Below are 23,404 nucleotides of genomic sequence, written 5' to 3' on the forward strand. Positions count from 1 at the left end.
CAAATGCAATATTTTCATTCACTGGTTTCTTCTGGCCTATTATTAATTTATTTTTAAAGATAAATATTGCCTAATTTGTCCTAAAGAGACATAGTATTTTCTTATCGGCTATACAAGGGCTTTTTAGAATTATTAAATTAATTCATCTAACGGTATTTCAGTATTATATTTGGTTTGTTATTATAAAAGCATAATAAAGCATTTTCATTACGTTTAGTGGTATTCACCAAACACTGGTTACGTGCGTCGTGTTGCGTAAACTGCGTAGTGACGCTCAGTGACGCTGCACCTGGCCACCATCAGCAGCGGAGCGGCTTAAAGAGACCACAGCAAAATCATTGCAACTGGAGGATTACAGAGATGAAAAATATTCACGCGATCAAGGATTTATGACACGACCATCTTCATATGAATTGCAGTTAAAGGTAATACGTCTTTTATTTGTGGCAAAAGTCTTCATCGTATTCATGGTCACTCATTGCCTTCGTTTGTTTCTAACGTTTCGTGTGCTAGCTTCTACCGCTAAAATGATACTACCCGATCTGCGTCAGGAATAAAATTACGCTCCTGGGCAAACACATCTGTCCCAATTTCTACCAAACTTGGTTAATGTAAGTCTGCCCACAAAAAAGAGATTTTTACAGACTGGTGCCAAAACCACGCTGGCTTCGCTATCATTTACTGAATGTCAGTACTTTAATAGAGCCTGTTGATTAAGCGTTTGTTTTCGAGTGTTACAATAAAATAGTAGTTGTTAATACATGTATTTTAACCAAATTGTAATACATGAAACGGCGATATTAGGATGTTTGTCCAGGTACGATTGCCGTATCCAAGATTGCAGAACGAGTGGCGCATGCGCAGATCACTTGTGACACAGATCGGGTAGTATCGGTGGCTAACTGAAGCTAAGCGCTAAAGAAGCCCAGGCTGTGCAGTGGGTTGTTTAGGATTAAGGAGTTGCCCGGCAGTGGCCACCTTATTGAGAATAATGGCTAACGATATAGCTGCAATCTGAGGTCTAAACGGCGCGCTCAGGTGAAATAATAACTTTTTATACACGATACTATGAATCCTTTTGATGACATTCGTTACAACTCCGGAGATATGTGTTATTTACAAGGTATTAAGCCTGTGGGTTCATGTAGCTTGGACGCTGTCGATCAATGAATATTTTATGCTCCGTCCCGTTTTGCCTCGGTCAATCTGCGTCGGTTTGTTAAAGACTTAGCTGTCTAAAATCTGTAATTGAGATGTTGTCTATTGGTATTCCCTTATTTTTGTTAAGCTTTTGCCGATTTCGTGAGGCCTCGCAGGAACGGTGTTTTTGATAAGTGAGTGCTAACTGAGCTAGCTCCGTTTACTGACACTGCTTCTCGGTAATCTTTGCGAAATCATGTTTAACACAATGAATGCCAATGGTAGAATGAAATGTAAGGCTTATAGTTACATGTTACAACAGGGAAAAAGATGTTCATAAGGCAAAGAAGGCTAAAGAGACCTGGCCTCGTCTGTGAGACCAGCTCGTGTCAATCCTACGCTTTTTGCAGACACGTATCACCACCATTTGCTAATGCAGAATATTTAGCTGTTTACATAAAACATAGATCTCCAGATAAAGCATTAAACAGGTATATTTGTATGAAACATTCTACTTGATGTGTGGAAGGACAAACTGTATTACAGAATAGTATTAGCTGTGTTAAATCATAAGCTTGTATTGACTTAACGCCAATTAGCAATTATTTTGTACTGCCACTGACCAAAAGGAAATAACAAGTTGAGGAGGTGTATGTATGACTGTAACCTGTTTATTAGATAAGGTAAATTAGAATTCAGAGTGATGTAATGTGCACACAAGTCACAGTAGTTGATATTTAAAACCTTTGTTGCCTGGCCATAGATTTTATGAACCACCATATTTGATTGATGAATGAACTATTGACTTTAACTTTAAATAATTGTAGTGAAATTCAGTTTAGAGCACTTAAGAGGGTATTGAGCTTGTGCCTTGTGGATCACTAACAGCTGATCTGAACAGAAACTACTTCCTGTATCATGACAGTGCTGATCTTTGTCAGTGTGCAGTTACCTGAGACAGCCGGGTCTGTTTTGGAGAACATCTGCCAGACAATTACAACACACATTATACTGGACAATGTGTATGTAAACTCATTTCTGTTTGCTGAACTTTCCACAAACGCACTGTATTTGGAATAATACGGTGATACTTGACTTCAAATTGCGATCTACATTAGTGGTCCTCAAACTTTTCACTCCAAGAATCACCTACGAAATATTTAGCCTTTTCAAATAATGCTAGATCTAAACCAGGACTCTACCAGGTCTAATTTAGGGCTAAACTGGGTCTAAATTTGGACTACGCTCACTAGCTATACTAGTTCTAAACAAGGACTGAACTGAAAAGAAGACAAAAAATGATTAAATTGGCTGCAGAGGAATCCCCGCATTATCGGAAGAAGCTTGTGTAGGGTTGAACAATTTTGGAAAATGTATTGCAATTTGTCTTACAACCATTATGATATAATTCATGATTTATGTTTTGACAGTAAGATTCTGTTCAAAATTCACATTTTAAATACGCCCTGGAGCCTTAACATTTGATGACTGAAATGTGAACGCCTGAACTAATACAAGAATTGCATGCATTTCTGAACATGTTTATAGAGTTCTAAACTCCAGGGCAACTTTTTTTTTAAAAACAAGACAGCATAGACATGGGAATAACGATTATGCTGGCCAAATAAGCACAGTCCTTCCTATTTACTAATTATTTTCATATCTCTCTCAGCCCCAAGCTCACATACTTAGGCCTGTCATGATATTTACTATATTGACTTAGCGTTCAATATAAGAAAGCTGGAATAATATATTTTGTGGCCCGGTAAGTATCGTGTATACATTGTCTTTGTAAAAGTGGGGAGATATTAGGTATTTTTGTTGTAATACAATAAGATTTAAGCTGTAGAGGGTTGTATAACTAACGTCTATGGCAATTTACTGTTTCATTTTACTCTATTTGTTCCAGCTCAGGCTTTTTGAATGATGTCTATTTAAAAATGGTTTCAAGGATTATCTTGCCTTATTGTTATTGTATCACTGGCATGAAGTAGTTTTTTTAGTATTATCATTTATCATTATATTTCTCTCATTTATATTTCTCTGTATGAATATATCACTCTTCAGTATTTGTTATTGTGACAGGTCTAGATGTACCACAGTGTGAGAACTACTATAGAATATGTATAATGATTCAAATCGCGCTTGCACGCTGATGGCAAAAGTTTACATCTTTGCATAACCAAATTCATAAGATTGTATGCAAATGATATTAGTTAATTGCTTTCCTCATATGGACTGCATCAACAAACACAAATGGGAAGTTACTATTGAACACAGGGAAATGATGTCGATGAGTTTTGAAACCCTGATGAGACGACAGGTTACTACTCAACTGGGTTTTCACTTTATTGTCCAAAGTCCTCCTATAATAGTACTCCAATGGTCCGGGCGACATGATGGGATGAGGCATTACACTGGTCATTGATCCGTGTAAGTGTCTTTCCATAGAGACTGTCCATCACTGAGACTGCACTGTACTCCTCTATCTGCTCCCTCAGACCACCGTCGAGACCAAAGAGACGAGTTAGACCGGCTCACGTGGGGGAAAGAAGGGACAGATTACTGACAATGCAAAATTGTAAACGTTTTTTTTTTTTCCCATTATAGAGTAGACCCCCCATAGTTTAGTTTTGCCCTCACTTTCTAAAAGCAAGTTGAACAAAATATTGGTAAAACAAAAATGAATTAATGTAGAAGTAATTATATCAGTGTCAGTTTTTATCAACAATGAGTGACATTTATTTTCAACTCAGTAAATGGATTCAAATAATAATGATTGCCTGTTCCACCATACTAGTCTCTATAAAGCTGTGGGAAATGGTGTTAACAATTCTCTCTGTTGGTGTTTTTGAAACTGTAGGAAAGTTTCACATTCTTTTAAATGTAGCGTAAGTGTTATGCCTTTGCCTAATCTGCAGTTTGTTTAATAATACCAGTGTCAAGTATCCATGGGTTTCAGGATGATGAAAAATTAGGACCGTTGGCGTAGCAATTAACATTTTAAACAATCCTACCTTTTGAAGATTTAAACTTGCTCAAAATGTTGCTTATAACAGGAAGCTGAAACCCATGAATATTGTAATGGGACTAAAAAATTATTCAACACCTCAGAATGAATCCATTCTGTCAATTTGAAAGTTGAGTTCATTACATCTGCTCTTTGGAGAGTAAATGTATGTTAAAAATATATCAAAATATTCATAATACTGTGAATGTTAATTAGGATTTTTTCATTTAACATTTGTCTGATTTCAAAACCTCAACTAAATTCATTCATGGACATGTTTCATATATTTTTGTTTGACATAATAATGCTGAATATTGTTATCAAAATACTGAGGAGTTTTTATTTTGTCAACATCGCTCACCTCTCAGCTGGCAAGTGAAAAAAGTAGTGGGTAATCAGACTGTTTTTTTTTTTACACAACCTAATACACTTATTTGTTTTGTACACTTAACAGATCCGGTCCAAACCTCTGCACCATCCTTCTACCCCTCGCCCTGCTGCAGTTGTCCCAGGGTTGCCTCACCGCTGGACGTCCTGAACATGGCGCCCGTCCTGTCCCCCACTGAAGGCTGACCAGAGGGAGACAGCACTCCGGGAGATGTTTCCGAGTGGCCTTGTGGACGCAGTAGCTGGCTTGCGGAGTGCACTTCAACGGCTAATAATACATCTGTGCTAACGTCCCTGCACTGGCTACCCATCTCCCTCCTCTCAACATGGAAATCTAGCACCTAGGATTTGTAAATTTGTATGTAATCGTCAAGGAAAATTGCGGGAAGACACTTAACTCATACAAGTGTCTTTTAACTGAAAATACTTTGACTTTCTCTAGCCCCAATTTACTACTCTTCTGGTGTAATTGGAGTTTCTATGGTTTGCATGGCTGGAAAATAACCGTGGAGAGGCCAGGGTATCACAAGCTTATGGATTTTGATAAAAAAGGGGGCAAAGGAGATACCGAAGAAAGCAAAAAGATGTCTAAGACGGCAGGCAGCAGGACTGGACATGGGGGCCGCAGTTCAGGGACCAACTCCGGAGTGCTCATGGTCGGACCCAACTTCCGCGTCGGGAAGAAAATCGGCTGTGGGAATTTCGGGGAGCTCCGTCTGGGGAAAAATCTGTACACTAACGAATATGTGGCCATCAAGCTGGTGAGTATCCTGCCTGCACACGCAAATAAAAAAAACTTTAAAGAATATATTATGGTAGGTGGTAGGTAGGTGATCCTAAAGTTGCACTATGGACCTTTTCTGATGGAGCGTTTGTCATATGTTTGTGTCTGTGGAGATGTTTTTCTTTGCCTAGAATGTTCCTCAGAATGGTGTTAAACATGATGCAGTACCTGTGGATTTAATGACAACAGGAGAATTATTGTGTAGTTATTGAGAAAGTTTATACGGTTTGAGTTTAACTTCTTCTAGTTCTTTTACATCATGTTGTAAAATATTATATCAAATTCATGATGATGACTTAGTGACTTAATACACGCACACAAGGCCGAAACTCTGCTATATTTGATCATAATTAGCATAAAAAATAGACAGGAAACATGATGTATTTGTGTCGGTTCTTCGTATGTCGAAAATGTATTGAATTGTGTCAGTACAATGAGGGATTGATTTGTGAAAAAACTCCCTATCGCCTATACATTTTAAAAGGCATTTTGTTGGATGAGACCCATATCAAAGCAACTGTCCGTGAATATCTCTAACAGTTGTTCCTCCGTCATGGGTAAAGGTCAGACCGAGAGAAGGAAGTGGACAGGACTCAGACATTGTTCCTCACTTGTGGGTTATGGTTTGGGTTTGTTTTTAGTAGTTATTTTGGACTGTCATCTAGATTTTACATGTAGATTTTACATTACAAGATACAAGATTTTTACTTACAAGAAACAAGCCACATGAGTGTAGAGTAGTTTTGAGTAGGAATAGACTTGACTGATTTCAACACCATGATCTTAATAAAAATCACTCTTTCTTTAGATCATAGAATGTGATTTTCAACATTAAATCATAGTACTTTTTATATTCCCATGTGGCTTTCTATCTGTGTAATCCCTCAGTCGGCCAGGTAGGTTCTGTAGTAGTCCATGGGCGTAAACTACTCTACGTGGTCTTATACTTTTTCTGATACAGCTCAAGATCATTCCAAAGCTATTTTCGAAAGGTTAATTTCTGTCCTGTGAATGTGACTTTTTTTATTTACGTCACAGTCACATTTTTAGTAAAAGTTTGCTTGGACAACAATTTCACACACACAGCTTAAATGCACATTATAATGTACGCATTTTACAAGGTCTTTCCCTACGGCGGTTGAAAGTCAAACAGAGTAATCCATAGGCTGTCCTCTTTAGTCTTGTGATAAGGTGTTAATAAGTGAACCAGACTTATCCATATCAAAGGAGGAAGGAAGAGCAGCTGATAACACAAGAAACCCTATATCGAGTATGTACATGAAAGAATACAAGGTAGAGGTTAAAGGCACTGAACTTGACTTTTACTGCCTTTTCAACAAATGTGAAAAACAGATCTAGTTCATGCAATAGTCCAAAATTATTCCTCACTTACCTTACGCATGCTGAGCGTCCTAATTATTCACCGTGATGAGTTTATAAGCACAACTTTCAGAGATCACTTCTTTTGCACTTATTCTCGGACAGTAAAATGCTTTATAATTAGATCCAGACAGTGCACAGCGGATTTATTTTGACCTCAAGAGCTATATATATCTGTACTGGGGCAAGACACATTTTGCTAAAACACGTGGAAAAAAAATCTGATACAGGGCGTTTGAATTATACACTCGTTTATCGAAACATTGTGAGTGTGCTTTCTGTAGCTCCAAGGGACACATTTTCAAAACGTATCTCTTTGATTTGAAGTTAAGTACTTTGTGTCTTCTGAACCAAATACATAACTTCATTATCTCACTGCAAAGTTGAGACACTTCACCATTTTTATTGCCCCATAAAACTGCGCTAGCGTTTATGCTTTTTTAATAAAATAGCCTCATTTTTAAAACTTCCGTGACAGTTTATGTGCTTACCGCCCTTACTGTAACGATATTAAATCACTGTGAAGTGCTCTTCTCTTTTGTGCTAACACCAGGTCCAGCAGCAATCAATAATTTACTCTTTATGTTCTGTGTCAGCATGAAAAGAGGCTGCGGCGGTGGCCTAGAGAAGGAGCCCAGATGTCACGGCCTCTGGGTCCTCCGTAATGTCTCTATAACTCTATAACACCTCTGCAGAAAAGTTGATCCTCCCTCCCTGTTCCATCACGTTACACAAATATAGCAGAGCAGAACTGTACTTAAACCTGTCACGAAAACACGTTTTGAAGCACGCTATATCACTACAGGGTAATACCACGATAAATGTTAATATTGAAACAGCTTTATGACACTGACACACAGCAGGATAATCCCAGTAAACCAATTTTAAAATAGACTAAAGCACCCATATTACACAATTTTCTGATCTATGTTATAATGTTTCCTCATCACAAACATACCTGGAGTTGTGTTTTGTTTCATTCACACATGTTGAACACACACACACTCTGCATGTTTAGGCTGAGTTCTTCTCAAGATAACCCTGGAATTGCCAATCTCTACTGAATTAAAGGTAAAATGTAGCTGATAACTTGAAAACTACCACAATATGACATCACAAGGTGGAACAGAGCATTTTGATCTTTGTGTTATCCTGCATTACTAGTCTGTCTAGATCACCAAACATGTGTGAATGAAACAAAACACAACTCTGGGTAGGTTTTTGAGGAGGCAACAATATTACATAACCATTTCGTGTAATACAGGTCCGTTTAAAATACCTGAGCTACAACAAATAAATGGCAGGTTGAACCAATAATTCGCCCTTAAAAGTTACTTATTTAATCCTCTGTAGCTCAGATCTCATCATATTACAACAAGAATAGCAAAAATCTCCACATTATTGCAAAGAAAATGTACTCAGGATAAATATTGAGCTCAAAAACATGTTGTTCTAGCATTCATGTATAGAACAATAAGTCGATAATTATAGTAATTATTGTGACAGGCCTAACTTTACTACTGTCTGACTAATGCTTTATGAAATCTTTACGCAATAATTATTTTTGAGGAGAGAGGTTTTGTTTATGACTGGTAAACCTTGTCATACATATTAGTAATACATCAGTGAATAATTTAGCATTTAGACATTTGACTAGATTAGGTTTGGCTAAAGGTGAGCAGATTATTCAAAAACAATCTTATATGTTTTAAGGATGTGCAAAAGTAGAGCTCAATTCAATTTCTCATGGCTGATTCCGATACTGATGTTTAGAACAGGGATGCACCGATACGATACTGGTATTGGATATTTGTGCCGATATTGAAAATGTTGGTGTACTGGATATTGGCTTCTAAGGTAACAGTTCAGATGATTTCACATTTTGACCGATAAACTGATGTTATATGACGATTTACTTGCCAATGTCCCAAAATGTCCCATATATTATACTTGTATTTTGTAACTGTAAAAATACATTTGGATAATTTTTTTACCTTATGCTGTTTGTGTTTAAAGGAAATAAACGGTATCTTCTGTCTCTGCACTGCTCTGTTGATATTGGGTATCGGTAGACATGGACCAATCTAGTTTTTCCTGTTCCGATACCGATGTTTCTATAGTTTAGAATCCAGACTAGCCGATGGCAAATGAGATCTGCAAATGTTTTTGGGCTGATATGAATTTTGATTATTTTGCCCAAAATATGACTTGAAATGACAAACTTGTATATTATCTACCGGTATACACTGAGTTGATGTTCAAATAAAGGTTTATGTTTTTTGTTTAACAAGTCCATCAGCTCTAAAAATGCTAAAAAGTGCAAATATTGGCTTGATATATCGTCGCACCTAATATTGAGTAAATTGTTTATAATTTTTAAAAATGCTGCAAAAAGAGAATATTTTTTGCCCTTTTTTTTATATCAGCGTTACAGTTTGAGTAAACACAGACATCGCTTTCAGCTCTGCTCTGTGTAGGATTATCCTTACATCACATCTCACAGAGGACATGTAGTGTTTGCTAACCTCACAGAGCAGAGGTTAGCACGCTGCTGCAACTGCACTAGTGTGAAAACTGTACTCTCCCTACTCACTACAAGATCAAATTTTAGTGTTACAGTTACTGAGAGATGAAACAGCATGGTTTTTATTATTATTAACTCTGACCAAACTACAATGAAATCATGATTTTTCTTTTATTTAAACTGAATTCTGAATGATAAAGTAAAGTTAATGTGCCATAAATGGACAGATTCAAAAGCTCTTTACATTTTGGCGTACTGATTGATTCAAAATTGTGTTTCTAACAAGTTTTCTGAACCAGATAACTTGACACATCCCTCCAGCTCTGCCTCTGCCCGCGCTGTGAACACTCCCCTCTGGTATTTTTATCCTTGTCACTGTCTAAATGCTAAATGTGGAGATGGCATGAGTAGCCCGGTCCCCTGGTCTCTCTCATGGCTCGTCTGGTCTCTCCGCAGTGAGAAAATGAGACCTCCAGGAAGAGCATTAAAGGTGTTAACAAGCCTCCAAATCCTGTTAATGAGACCGACACATTTGACTTCTTCTCATCTGGCATTTATAATAACTGTATGTAATCAAATATGAAGTAATACGTGTTGACGTGTACAGAGATGATAATATATACAGAAATCAAGAGGGAACCAGAAATACTCAGTAAATGCTGTGTTTTGCAAAGGTTTGTACTGAGATTATGGTCACGGTAATTACAATATCAATTTATCATGCTATATATGAAAGCTGGAACAATATTTTTTAGGGTCAGTATTTATTGTGGCGCTTTCTCTTTGGACTACTAGGAAATTTTTTGTTATTTTTTGTAAGATTTGAGCTGTAAAAAGTTGGGTTAATAACTTCTATGACTCAGATGCAAACTAAGTACTAAGTGTTTCATTCTACTGGATTTTTTTAACAATATTGTAGATTTAGAATAGTTTTTGTAGTCTGCTCTTGGGATTTTATATGAGTGACCTAGACAATCTGCAATATTATCATTTATCATCTATATTTAGTTCAGCGATACTTGAAAATTTGCTATCGTGACAGGCCTAAGGATAAATGTCACTTATTGCCTCTGCTAATCCAAAAAACATTGATTAACTGCAGTTTAATTTGCAGTAATTGGACTGGACTGGGTCTGAGCTTGGTCAGTTTACCTTATTGTTGTATTGTGAGATGTGAAATATGGTTTGTTCACTCTTATTATGTGATTAAACAATTCAACATAATCTATATAAAGCTTAAAAAAGAGTTTTTCTTTCTATTAAAGCAAACATCTGCATTGATAATTACAATATTGACGTATCGTTCAATATATGAAAAACTGAAGCAATATATTTTGGGGTTTAGTATTTATCATGGGTACTTTTTCTTTGCAATAGTGGGGAAATTTCTGCCATTTTTATGCAATAATGTGACATTTGAGTTGCAGAGATTAGAATAAATAACTGCTATGGCTGCTTTCGGTCCATTCTGCCGTTTATTTGGTGCAGCTCAGGCCTTTTTAATGCCGTCTATTTAAAAATTGGTTTACTGGGATTATCCTGCTTTGTGTCTGTGGCAAGTTTCAATATTATCGTTTATCGTAATATTCCTCTTTAGCAATCATAGACTGTGTATATATAAATGGACATGGCTAACCTGCTAGCCGCCGCGGTTCAAATAGGAAGTTATTATGGGTGCACTTTGGCTCCATCGACTGCAATTCATTTTACATTAGAAAACTGTCGCACCTCTCTCTGTAACTGCTGCTGTCAGGCTCATCATTTTGGTCTTAAACTGTTCGTATTGACCCGCTCTACATGATCCTGGTATTTTTATTCAACAGCTTCGCTCCTGATTGGCTCTTTGGTTGCTATGATACTCGCTAATCTAGATGTAGTAGAGAACTCTGATAGTTACAAGCGACAAGACATTTCCTCTGCTATATTCCATCGGTATTTGTCTTTAGCTGGCTGTAAAAACGGTCATGGACACTTAGTCAGACTTCCCCCTGACCGCCTCTGACCTCTGCAGTTGTCTCTACATATGTGTCTGTCCGTCCCGTCCCGGAGAACCCTGGGGTGGGGCCGCCTCTTCGCCTTATTTTGTGCTACGGACCCATTCCTCTTCCTCTCTTCTTCACATTGGAACAAATTAAAGGCACCACCTGCTAAACATTTGAACTCTGACCTCTCCTGAGCTCATTGTATTCACTTTTGGCGGGAAGCTGAGTTGGCCCAGGACGCTTATTATTCTATTATTCACGTGTTTGGGTTGGTCTTTGTTTATGACCTTTTTGTTCATTACAGTTAAGGGTTAGGGTGAGCTGAATCACATCAAAACCCTAAATTCATTTGAACATTTAAAGCAAACAATACAACTTCCTGTCTCGTACTGTTTGGTTATAAAAATCTGCTCGTGACATTTTAACGATAGGGCTGTGCGACTGAATCACATTGTAATTGAGTTTGAGTTGTGGTCACTTTTAATTGTCAATGATCAGCTTGGGTGTTTTTAATGAACAGATCCACAGCCACTTCTCTGTCTGTGAAATCATGTGGTTTGGAGCAGAGGTCAGACTTTGAAGGAAGACGTTTGGCTGTTTTTGGTTTTGGGTTCATTTCCTGAACATGAGTAATACTGACTTTTAAGCATCTAATATTGAAAGTCATTTTTTAAATAAGACAAAATAAATAAAAAAAAGTTTTATTGATTGATTAATGTAAGGAAAAGTTGTGATTTTTTTTTTCTGTCATATCCTTCAGCCCTAATTTGAACAAACAGAACAAACTATTTGGCTTTTTTTTTTTGTTTCAAATCAATTTTAAATGTTGTAATCTACCCAAAAAATAGGATGATGATATGGTTGTCAATAGTATCAAAAATCAGATACTAATCGATACTAAAACTACTGTCAAACGTAGATACTTACTTGAGCAGGTATTGATACTGAAGTCACATCAACACAACAGAAATGACACTTTCCTGAATAACTTTAGAATGAGTTGTAAGGGGCGATGGGACGATAAACAATAATATCGTTTATCGTGATAAAAGGGGAACACAATAATTGTTTCATGGGGCATTTTCTATAATTGTGATAATCGCCAACAAATATAAACAAAGCCATGGTATCACCAGAGTCAACAGGGGGTCTGTTGTTCCGGGCCCCAGGGTTTTAGGGACCCAAAATTGTGAGACTTCTTGTTCCGGGCCCCCAAATTTCTGTTGAGGGCCCTGTTTATTCACAATGTTCTCCGCTAGGTCATAGCTGTTTTCACTGATAACGTGAAGTACAATTATACAAAAGTTGTTTAAACAAGGAACTCATTCCTAACATTAAAATTCTAATCATATCTATAACATTTTTAAACTGTCAGCAACTTTAATCATTATCGTGATATAATCGTTAATCGCAATTATTTTGGCCATAATAATCGCAACACAAATTTTCAATATCGTCCTATGCCTAATTTACACACAGACTAGGGAACATACTGTACATGGACGACTGAGGGATTACGCAGATGAAGATCACATTCTTTTGAATAAATTGTGTATTGTGTTGTATATTTTAATTATCATTGAGGTATCAGAATCTGTGCTGAGTATCGTGTCTATTCCTTAGCATCAAAGTTGAGTTTCAAATGTTAGTATTGAGACAACACTAATCCCAAAAGTCCCCTATATGACATTCATATTTTCAGCAGACCTTTCCTGATTAAAATCTCTCTAAAGTAGTTGACCCCTCCTCATATAAAAGTGCAGTTTCGGGGAGTTAAATATTATCCCATGCCTGCTCACCACAGTATAAGTGTCAGGCCGCTATCTCTCCACTGAACACAAGTGCACTCTTTGTCCTCGGGTGTCGTGTAATTATTAGCAAATGTGTTCAGAAGGGCGACGCGTCAACAGTGTACTCGGATTTGGACGTTCGGGTGAAGCTTTGCTGCACCTGGTGTCACCGCTTTCGTATCTTATCGACTATGGCTGCAACTATGATTATTTTAGTAGTGAAGGGCCTATATTGCGCTATTTTCTGATCTATGTTATAATGTCATTTCCTCATCAAAAACACACCTGAGGTTTGCGTAATATAGGACTTTTAATGTTTTGTTTTTTGCCCTTCTCATGTAATAATACCACTGTACTTCCTTGTTATAAAACGTCTTTTGTCATGTGTTTTTAGAGTCTACACAGTCCAAATAACAATTGACCGATTATAAAGGTTAGTCCAATTATTCTCACAGTACTAAAATTGCCAACAGTGTTTCAATACTAACAAAAAGTGTTGATACTTGATACAGATTTTGATCCAACAGTATAATCTTCAACACATGCACACACAACTAATATCAGTAGTTTATTTTGATGCTCTCTAATACTACTGATATAGATTAAGAAGAGATGGAGATGCAACTTTTTATGACAAGTATTGCGATTAGATTAGCCATGTCTTTTAGTAATGGGATTCTGTTCAAAGTTCACATTTTAAATTAAACAGAAGAAATGACCGAAAGACTGGAATATGAACTGACAAACCAATACAAGAATCACATTTCAGAACATGTTTGTACAGATCTAAACTACAGGGTTAGCAGTTTTATGCAGAATAAGATGGGAGATTTTTGTTCGTGGAGGAAATTATGGCGTTTCAAAAAAAAAATGCAGCGCTAGTGTATAGTTTCAATACTAGATTTATTGTGTGGGTATCACTTCTGTGTGACAGTCTTCAGTGTTATAGATGAGGAGGCCCAGGACAGTAGAAGGGGGTCAAAAGTGCTCTGAAAGGTGGTCTTTGTTTGGTGGTCTCGTTGACACACAGGGGTTCAGTGTGTTCGTGTGTGTGTGCGCGCGTGTATGTGTGTGAGGGGGGGGCAGTTGATGACAAACGCCTGTGTGCTGGAGACTGCAGGGTGTCAGGGTACTACTGTAACTGCAATGTGGACTCCCATTGGACGGCCCCACGTCTTAAAGGGACACCCACGCGTCTAGAGCTGTGTGGGCGATATGACGCAAAATGATTCATGTTTTAATTTCTCATTGATCACTCTTTCCGATTACATTTTCTGTATTATTTAAAAAAAAAAAAAAATAAAAATGGGCACAGTACCATTTTTAAATCATGACTGTAAGAACATCAAGACTTTTAATGTTTTAATCAGCCTCATTGAAAACAAAAATAGTCTAATCTCTACCTCCAAAGTCTCAACTTATCGTTCAATATATGACAGAGGAGGTCAATGTTTATCGTGGTTACTTTTTCTTAGTACTAGTCGGGAACTTTTTGTCATTTTTCATGTTCTACGATAAGATTTGGGCTGTGGAGGGTTGAATAAATAACTTTGACTCATTATAGATGCAAACTAACTACCGAAGTGTTTCATTTTGCTATTCATTTATTTGTTTTTTTTAACCATAACATACATTTGGGGATAATTCTACTTTAGCGTCAGTGTAAATTAGGTTCAGTATTATCATTTAACATCTCTGTTTTCTTGAGCAATGTGTTATACTTCAAAATTTGTTAACGTGACAGGCTTATTCATCAGTACGGGAAAAGTCGATATTGTTCAGTTGACATGTGCAATGTTTAATCCACTACACTCAATTATTATTACGTTTGTGTTCACTTTACTACAGAGAAAGAGACTTAAATGCAACATTGATACATGGAGAGAGTATCCATTTTATTAGCTTCTGTCAATAGAGGCCTACTGTCCTTTGTTGTCACATACAGAGCTCTAATGGCTTTGTCAATGCACATGGATTTTTGAGATAAGCACAAACACAACAGTCTACAGTCGTGTCTCTAGGGGTTTTGATGGTTATCAGTGGAATTTGTTTATTTTGTGTTATCTGAGGTTTTTGGGTTTGGTCATACTCAAAATATCACTTATCGTCTGTTTCTTAACTTTTATAATATTAATATTTTGAAGAGTGACTCTTTGGATTAGGTCTATACAATCATTTTTGGGAGTAAACATTTATCGTGAGACTTTTTCTTTGTACTAGTGGGAAATATTTGGTTCATTTTCTGCACCACAATGAAGTTTGAACTGTAGAAGATCGTGAACCAGCTCTGACAAATGTGAGGCCATGGTTCTCGACCGAAAAAAGGTGGCTTCTCGTCTCTAGGTGGGTGAAGAGCCCCTGTCTCAAGTGGAGGAGTTCAAGTATCTCGGGGTCTTGCTCACAAGTGAGGGAAGGATGGAGCGTGAGATTGACAGGTGGATCGGTGCAGCATCTTCAGTGATGCAATCGCTTGTGGTGAAGAAGGAGCTGAGTCGAAAGGCAAAGCTCTCGATTTACCTGTTCAATCTACGTTTCTACCCTCACCTATGGTCATGAGCTCTGGGTCATGACAAGATCGTAAGCGGAAGAGCTTGATGAAGAACCGCTGCTCCTCCACTTTGAGAGGAGCAGCTCATTCTGTTTTTTTTTTTGGTTTTTTTTACATTTACATTTTTTTTTTTTTTTTACATTTATAATACTTTTTGGTGATGATTTTACTTCATGGTTTGGTTTCAATATTATCGTTCATCGTCTATATTCACTTAAGCCAGGGGTGTTCAAACTACAGCCCGGGGGCCAAATGCGGCCCTCAGACCATTTTTATTGGCCTTCAGACCTCACCTGGCCCAACTGATCATACAGACGTTTTCACAGCAATTTAAGAATTTCTAGTACTGTAACCTCAATAATATCACATTTCATTGTGAAACAGACATAAAATAAACGTTCCAAGCTTTATTAAAAGGTGTAGTGGTGTCAAAACTATGTCAAATGCACCCAACAGAACTCAGAGTATTGACTGTGGCCCTCCGCTTCGAATATGTTTCAGTAAAAAAAGTTTGGATACCTATGACTTAAAGAAACATGTCACTATTTGTATTCCACACATTTATCAATTAGATTTATTTTTAACAACATATTTGCTTTCTATTATGACGCTAAAACGCAGCCTTATTGCAGAGGTGTCTCTTTAAGACCCTGTGTGGAGCATGTTGTGATCACTGGAGGATGCGTGACCGAGGATCGTGATTCAGTCGACACAGAAGAGGTGAAGTGCCTCCCCCTCCGCTCCAGCACCACACAGTATTGGTTCTCTCTGTACGCTAATGTTTTCACAAGATTATGAGCGCATGCATTATAGATGGAACAATAGAATTAAATGGGTTATATTCATTTCGTTTTGCCGTGTTCGAGTGAATCTTTTAAACTTGTGCGACTTCTGCCTTCTGGATACTGAAGCGCAACATATGGACCAATATAGTAGTAGTTTTATCATTTAGTCAGTGTTGTTTTTGAGAAATTGTTGTATATATACATAGATTTTTAAGGATATATATGGCTCACAGCAGAAAGGAGAATGTATGTAGTGAGTTAGCTGCAATTTGGGAGTGATTGGACCATTGAATCTTCCTTATAAAGATACTGTTTATGTAGTAGTTTTTGTGTGATCCAAACCATTTTGAGAGATTTAGAATGACTCAAGAATGACTATTTGGATTCCCTACAGCTTTTTCTTGTATTTATTCGCTATTAATATCTTATGAAACAGATTAAACCAGGCTGTTTCTTCTGTATGATGCATTGCCTTGATGAATACTGATTTGGTCACATAAATGATAGTGTTGACAGGGCAGTACAATTTGGAAATAATGACTAAATCCGATTTTTATGACAAGCGTTGCGCTTGCGATTCGATTTGAGGTTTATGTTTTAATAAGATTCTGTTCAAAGTTCATTTTCGATGTGTCCTGAAACGTGAAAAATGGACAAAAAAAAACAAAATATGAACTGACAAACTAATACAAGTAGACCTGTTGAAAATATAAATACTATATCGAGTTATCGTTCAGGACATGACAGATGGAACAATAATTTTTTGGGGGGTCGATATTTATAGCGTCGATACTTTCCCTTTGTACCAGTAGTTTTTTGTTTTTTTTGGTAGTAAGATAACAGAGCTTTTGAGAGTTATGAACTTCTATGACTGCATGTTCAAAATGTCTACTTTAAGTGTTATATTCTGTCATTTATTGCAGCTCATGCTTTTCTAACAATATTGTACATTAAGAATACTTTTAAGGAAGGAAGGAGGTTTATCGTCTGTATTTACTTCAGAAATATATCGCCCTTCAAAATGTACGAGGGTCATTCAATAAATAAGGTGAATTTTTCGGTACCATGTGTATGGTTCGATCACCTCGGGAGACCTCACTTCTGTAGGCTTCCCAGGCCTGCCTTCATCCTCAACACTGCTTCGTCCTTCTTTAAACAATTTAGCCCACTTGTAGACATTTTTTGGCTGAAACATGTGGCACCACAGACAGTTGACATTCTCCTATAAAGTTCAATGGGTTTGCACCCTTCAGCAACCAAAAACTTGATAACTGACCGCTGTTCAATCCTGGAGCATGCTTTTTGTTTGAGAGTTTTCGCGATTAACAAAGATGACCAAAGTTTTTTTTTAATCTGCAAAAGAAATTAAATCCATCTGAAAAACAAGTAAAACAAAAAAAAAAAAAAAAAGTAAGCTTCTATCTGTATTAAAAGTCCTTATACCTAAAAATTCACCTTATTTATTGAATGACCCTCGTACCATCGTGACCTGTTTGTACAGATCTAAACAACAGGGTTAGCAGTTTTCTTGCAGAATAAGACTATTTTGACTATTTTGTTGTGATCGTCCACTCAAATTGCGTTTTTGATCTGATTCCGTTTAATCTTGCAGCCCTAGTTGTTGTGTTTTAACCCAGTGTTGTAATGGACAGTGGTTTGAGCCTCACATGTGCCCCAGAGCAGCAGTCCTGAGGGAGCAGTGTCCAGGCCTGCCTCTGTCTGTTCTCACTGAAGCATGAGGAGCAGATCCTGTTTCACTCTCAGCCGCTTTCACACTTCACCGTCCTCTAGATTATTCATAGATCCGTGACAGGTCAGGAATATCAAACATTTTGTATTCTATTATCACAACTGTATATTTAAAGTAAACCATTTAAACTTTCCCAGCTTAAATAACGAGATACATTTGACCAATTGTTGTTTAGTTTTTGATCACCTTTTGATTCCTTTTCTTATCAGTTAGTTTTAAAATTGTGTGCACATTTATTTTTTGTTGTTGTATGTAATAATAAAGTCAAATTTGTCTTGCCCTTGCACAGTTACATTCTAAAGCAGCTCTTAGGATCAAAACGAGGCCGCTGTGTGTTGTCTACATCTAATTTGTAAGGTATTTTTCTAATCCTTGAGCCAGGAAGTGATGTTAGCATGCTAGTTGTTCATTACTGTTACTACAAAAACTCCTCTCTGGTCTCTTAAAGTTGTGAAAAGTGCATTTAAACTCATTGCGGTGAATAATTAGGCTAGGAACGCATTAGGAAACTGAGGAATAGCTTTGGACCACGGCAAACAGTTTGAAATAATTTTTCACGCTTATATTGATTTATGCTTGAAAATTGGCTGTTTTGTTTACAATCCCTTTGAGATCTTGCATAACTTGGTCAACTACCTTTATTTTGCCTCACCTTTTTGGTCCATGTGGCTAATCTCCCGTAGCTCCTCTACCAGTGAGTGCATTATTTCTACTGTCTCAAAGTAAAACAAATGGTGAAGTACAATACCGCACATTGTAGCAGCCACGCCTCGTCCTCTGTTCATCAACAAAGAAAAAACCTGCCTCTTGGGTTTTGAGGGAACTTCCCATGACTATGCACAAGTTATGGAAGCGCTTATGATAGCGTTATATACTATCTGGCAACTGGCAAGCAGTACTTTTTGATATTTAAAAAAAAAGAATATAAAAGGCTTGGAGTTAAAATGTATCAACATTATACTCGGTTAAGTGTTTAGTGTTTTGTTTTTTTTCTAAAAAGGCTTTGATACTCCATAGCAATTTTAATACCACAACTTTTATTTAGACAATTTATTCTAGAAAATAATAGTACTTTTTAATTGTATTTGGGTTGTCAATAGTATCGGAAATCAGATACTAATCAATACTAAAAGGTAGGTTTCGATACTGAAAATAATCACAAACTCGATCAAGTTGGATGTTTCTTGAGCAGTTTTGTCTTGAGTTGTGTAAGACCACATGGAACAATGAACAACCTTTTATTTAGTAATAAAAATGACAATATTGTTTAAAAAAGAGCTTTTGAAATCTTTTGGGTATCAAAATCGGTAGAGTATCGAAGTCGTTAAAATTTTAGTATCATGACAACACTAAAATGTTTTATGAAGTACGAGTTCTAATATTGACCAAGACCTTTCTACAACTGTTCAGGAACATTTAGGCCTGTCATGATAATCACTATTTCAACTTCTCATTCATTATATGAAAGTTGGAACAATATTTTTGGGTGTCTATATTTATCACAAGGTTTTTTTGGCTAGATGACAAGATTTAAGCCATAAAAGGTTGAATTAATCACTTCTATGACTCATTACAGATGCAAACTAAGTACTACAGTGTTTCATTCTGCTGTTTATTTATTGCAGCTCATGATTTTTTAACAATATTGTACATTTATTATAGTTTTTGTGGTTTAAATCTGTTAAATCATTGTCTGTAGTGTTGTATCAAACTTCAAAACATAGTATTGTGACAGGCCTAAGAACCAACCAATATTGTCCTACTTATGTGTCATTTTTTAAAGCATTAAACTGTTTAAATTTACTATAAAATTTCTTTACTAGTTTTAGTATTGATCAATCAGTATCTGGGTTTTGATTCCTTTGACACCATACAACTTCTCAAAGTAGAACTACAGCATAATAATAATAACACAGAGAAGGCGTAAGAGTATTGTTTTACGTAGTTTTGACAAACTGTGATTCATTTGCTATGACACCCATTATAAAATTCAGTAGCAATTCATGCGATCCAAGTTTGCTTTGTCATTTCTTCCATTCAAATGAATTCATACTCTGAATCATCACCGTTGAGAGGGCATGCGTCACATTCTTTAATTGCCTCTCCTCTGGTTTACAAAAAAATGTTCTCAAAATATTCCCATTTGAGCTGACGATACGGTTTTAAGCACCGAGTCGTCAATTATATCCGTTTGAGAGGCCGTTGAAGGCTCCATTGCGTTTGTTAAATCTGAGCTGTAACAGGATAGGGCTTGGACGCTGGCCAGCTGTTCTCTTACCAGCCCTGACTGCTCCTCCTCCGCTGTCCCCAACACAAACTTAACTTCCCATTATAAAGGAGCGGCACTGTAAATGTCTTTTGGTTTGGAATTACTGGTGTATTCAGAAGTTTCAGCTTCCTGTTTATTGGTGACATAAATTGTTATATACTATGGCAACAGTGCAGTTTTTCATCCTTCTTAAACCCATGGATTGTCCAGCAATTCCCAGTATGTCACAGTGAAGGCAAATCATTTTAATGTTTACCAAAATGTTTAAATGTAAAAATATATCATAGTAGTCAATATTACTCTGTACAGATAAAAGATAAATACTCAGTAATGGAATAAAATTTTAAAGTTTAAGAAAATGTGTTGTTAAATAAAGACAAAATGTTGGAGGTGATGTTTAATGACGATATTCAGACAATATTATGGTGAAAATATTATAATAATATTCAATAATCAGTTATAATAATCTGAAACAGGCCTTGGTTCAGGCTAAAATATCGCACAAAAGATCAGTTGACGATAGACTTAAATGAACCTCAAATGTACATAGAAATATTACTTTATCCCTTGTTTGAAATGGTATATTACAAGTTTGTTTAATACTTTTTTAGGCTTTGAGTTCTCCCACTAGCGCAGAAACAAGCTAGTATTTATCCTGACAAGCTAGCCTTTCTCCAGCCAACTGCCTTAACAAGCTAGCAACTTTAAGCCAAGTATTTAAATTGGTAAGGCATGGATAAAAAAAATGATTATGTCCGATTATGTGCGATTAATCTTTCAGCTTTACTTCTAGTCTTACAGCCTGATTCGCTTAGCTCAGCAGAAAGTGCGGTTAGCCCGTTGGTACAGACGGGACACTGTTAGATCCTGGGGGATGACTCACACTGCCACATGTATATTGAAATGTTTTACTCCGAGTCAGGCAAAGGTCACTGTCTATTTCAGGCCCGATGCATAAGCTGAGTCTGTGTCCGGACGTCCCACACACATCACGGTAAAGTTAGCTTCTGTGCAGGCGACAAACTGCTATCAGGGATATTAGTGGATTAACTGGCTTCGGTGAACTTAATGAGTCCTTGTATACTTGCATACTTGTACTTGGGATCCTGGGTTCCGAATTTTCTGCCAAACCAACCATTTCAATCTGTTCTTAAGTTGTTTTACCTGAATTGTACAGCCGACTTTTGGACTTTCCCATTTGATTCGGTCCAAACTCCAGGTGTGAATGCTCCCGTGGACCATGGCCTGGACCAAACAGCTGCTCCTTTTGGACCAAATCCAGGAAGTGACATGCGTTCGATCGAGCACAGATGAGTGAATGTGAGGAAGACAGAGCCCGAGCTTGAAGGGAAAAGAGAGAGACGAGCCTACAGTCATTATAAACTACAGTAAAGTTTACACAACGGGGAGCTGCACATATTGCTTGGTTTCATCAAGTGTCAAATTAGAAAGTCAGGCTAACTGCAATCCCCTCTGCAAAAAAGTCTGCTGCTTGTTTGAGTTAAAGATGAGCCTTATTTCACGTAAAATCATCAAATGTGCCCGCAATCAATGTCGGTTAAGTTATTCTCCTTCCCAGAGCCACCAAAACTGAGAAATGCCCTCTGTACACGTTGCCCTGACGACAGTAGAGACAACACCAGGGAAAGTCCGATAGTTCGGATTTGAGGGAGGTAGTGTGAAAGAACGAACAAAATAATAAAACACTTTGGAAGTTTTAAGTCCAGACCTTAGTGCAGACTTTCAGGTGTGAATCAGACCTTAAAAACTTGAAAAACAAACTAGCACAAACAGTTTAAAATGAACTAAACTCTTATCCCTCATTATTTCTACCATCCTAATTATTCACTACGATGAGTTTGCACAGTTTGACCCAAAGAACTGCTTTTATAATCTAGCTGTACTGGGGTAAAACACATTTTATATGAGGGATAAAGGGTATTGGATACAGTCCCTTTAACTATTCTGTCCAGTCAAAGGCAAATGCTAGTGGCAGGTTAACATTTTACCAATTTTATAATACAAGTAGGCTGAACAAGGGATTTTTTTTATTTGTAATTTAGGGCACAATGGGAAATTCCAGAGCTGCATAACCAGTATTTGACTCTTCACTGGTTAAAACAAAATCTTGCTTCTAAATCGAGCCTATAGTTCATTAATATTAAGTCATCATCTGTCACAGGGATGGGTGATTATTTCATAAGCACTGCTCTTGAACAAAGTGGGCCATCCCTAAATATAGTGTCAGAAATAAGACTTTGCTGCAGCTTGGTCATCTTGTACTTCCTAAATTATTACCACCAGACGATTATGTAATGCGATCGGCCCTGGCTTAAAAAGGAACAGTTTGCACCACTTTGCTTAGTCATACCTGATAACAACACGCCTAAACTTTTTCCACAACAAGTTTTATAATACAGGGTTTTATTTGACATTGAAGGTTTGTCATGACATTGCTGCCCTGGTACTATTTGAAGTTGGTATTGAAACTTGATTCTCAGTTGAAGAAATTTCGATCATGAAAAAAATGTCTTTAAATAATCTATATTACGCAAACTTGACTCTTGTGAGCTTTAAGCCGTGTCATGATGCTGTTACCTCATCTAAAACATACGTGGAGTTGTTTTGTTTCATTCCTGCATTATTAGTCTGTCTATATCTCCAAAGATCAAAATGTTCTGTTCCACCATGTGGCGGTTGTGATGTCATGTCAAGTGGTGGTTTTCAAGTTAACGGCTACCTTTACTATTTGTTCAGAAAAGTGTGGCGATTCCAGGGGTGAAATTATTTCAATGATTCTAGTGAAAGTGTATTGAGTTTAAAAACGCACTGGCGCACTTCCTGCATTACTACATGACATCGCACGGTGGAACAAGGTCTGTTTGAGAGAAGAACTCAGCCTAAATATATACAGGGTTTGTGTGTTTTAAATGTGTGAATGAAACAAAACACAAGTCCGGGTATGTTTTTGATGGGGATACAGCATTATAACAGGTCAGAAAATAGTGCAATATGGCCCTTTTAAGTACTGACGATTAATTATTGTAGACTGGCT

General features: G+C 37.0%; 1 protein-coding gene across 10 annotated transcripts in view; it reads left to right on the forward strand.

Annotated features, from left to right (window-relative positions):
- Positions 1 to 278: 278 nt before the first annotated feature.
- Positions 279 to 23,404, forward strand: part of LOC117369572 (casein kinase I) — a 59,353-nt gene continuing 36,227 nt past the window's right edge. For 2 of the 10 annotated variants that reach the window (XM_033964834.2, XM_055221232.1), the window contains exons 1-2: positions 916 to 1,038; positions 4,605 to 5,298. In XM_033964834.2, the coding sequence (XP_033820725.1) occupies positions 5,071 to 5,298 (228 nt within the window). In that variant the 5' untranslated portion in view covers positions 916 to 1,038; positions 4,605 to 5,070. Of the gene's footprint in view, positions 426 to 849; positions 1,039 to 4,604; positions 5,299 to 23,404 lie in introns of those variants that run through there. The other 8 variants (XM_055221233.1, XM_033964828.2, XM_055221231.1 and 5 more) reach the window with 8 other exon arrangements.

Source organism: Periophthalmus magnuspinnatus, chromosome 4, assembly GCF_009829125.3.
Source record: "Periophthalmus magnuspinnatus isolate fPerMag1 chromosome 4, fPerMag1.2.pri, whole genome shotgun sequence".
In the NCBI taxonomy this organism is placed as follows: Eukaryota; Metazoa; Chordata; class Actinopteri; order Gobiiformes; family Gobiidae; genus Periophthalmus; species Periophthalmus magnuspinnatus.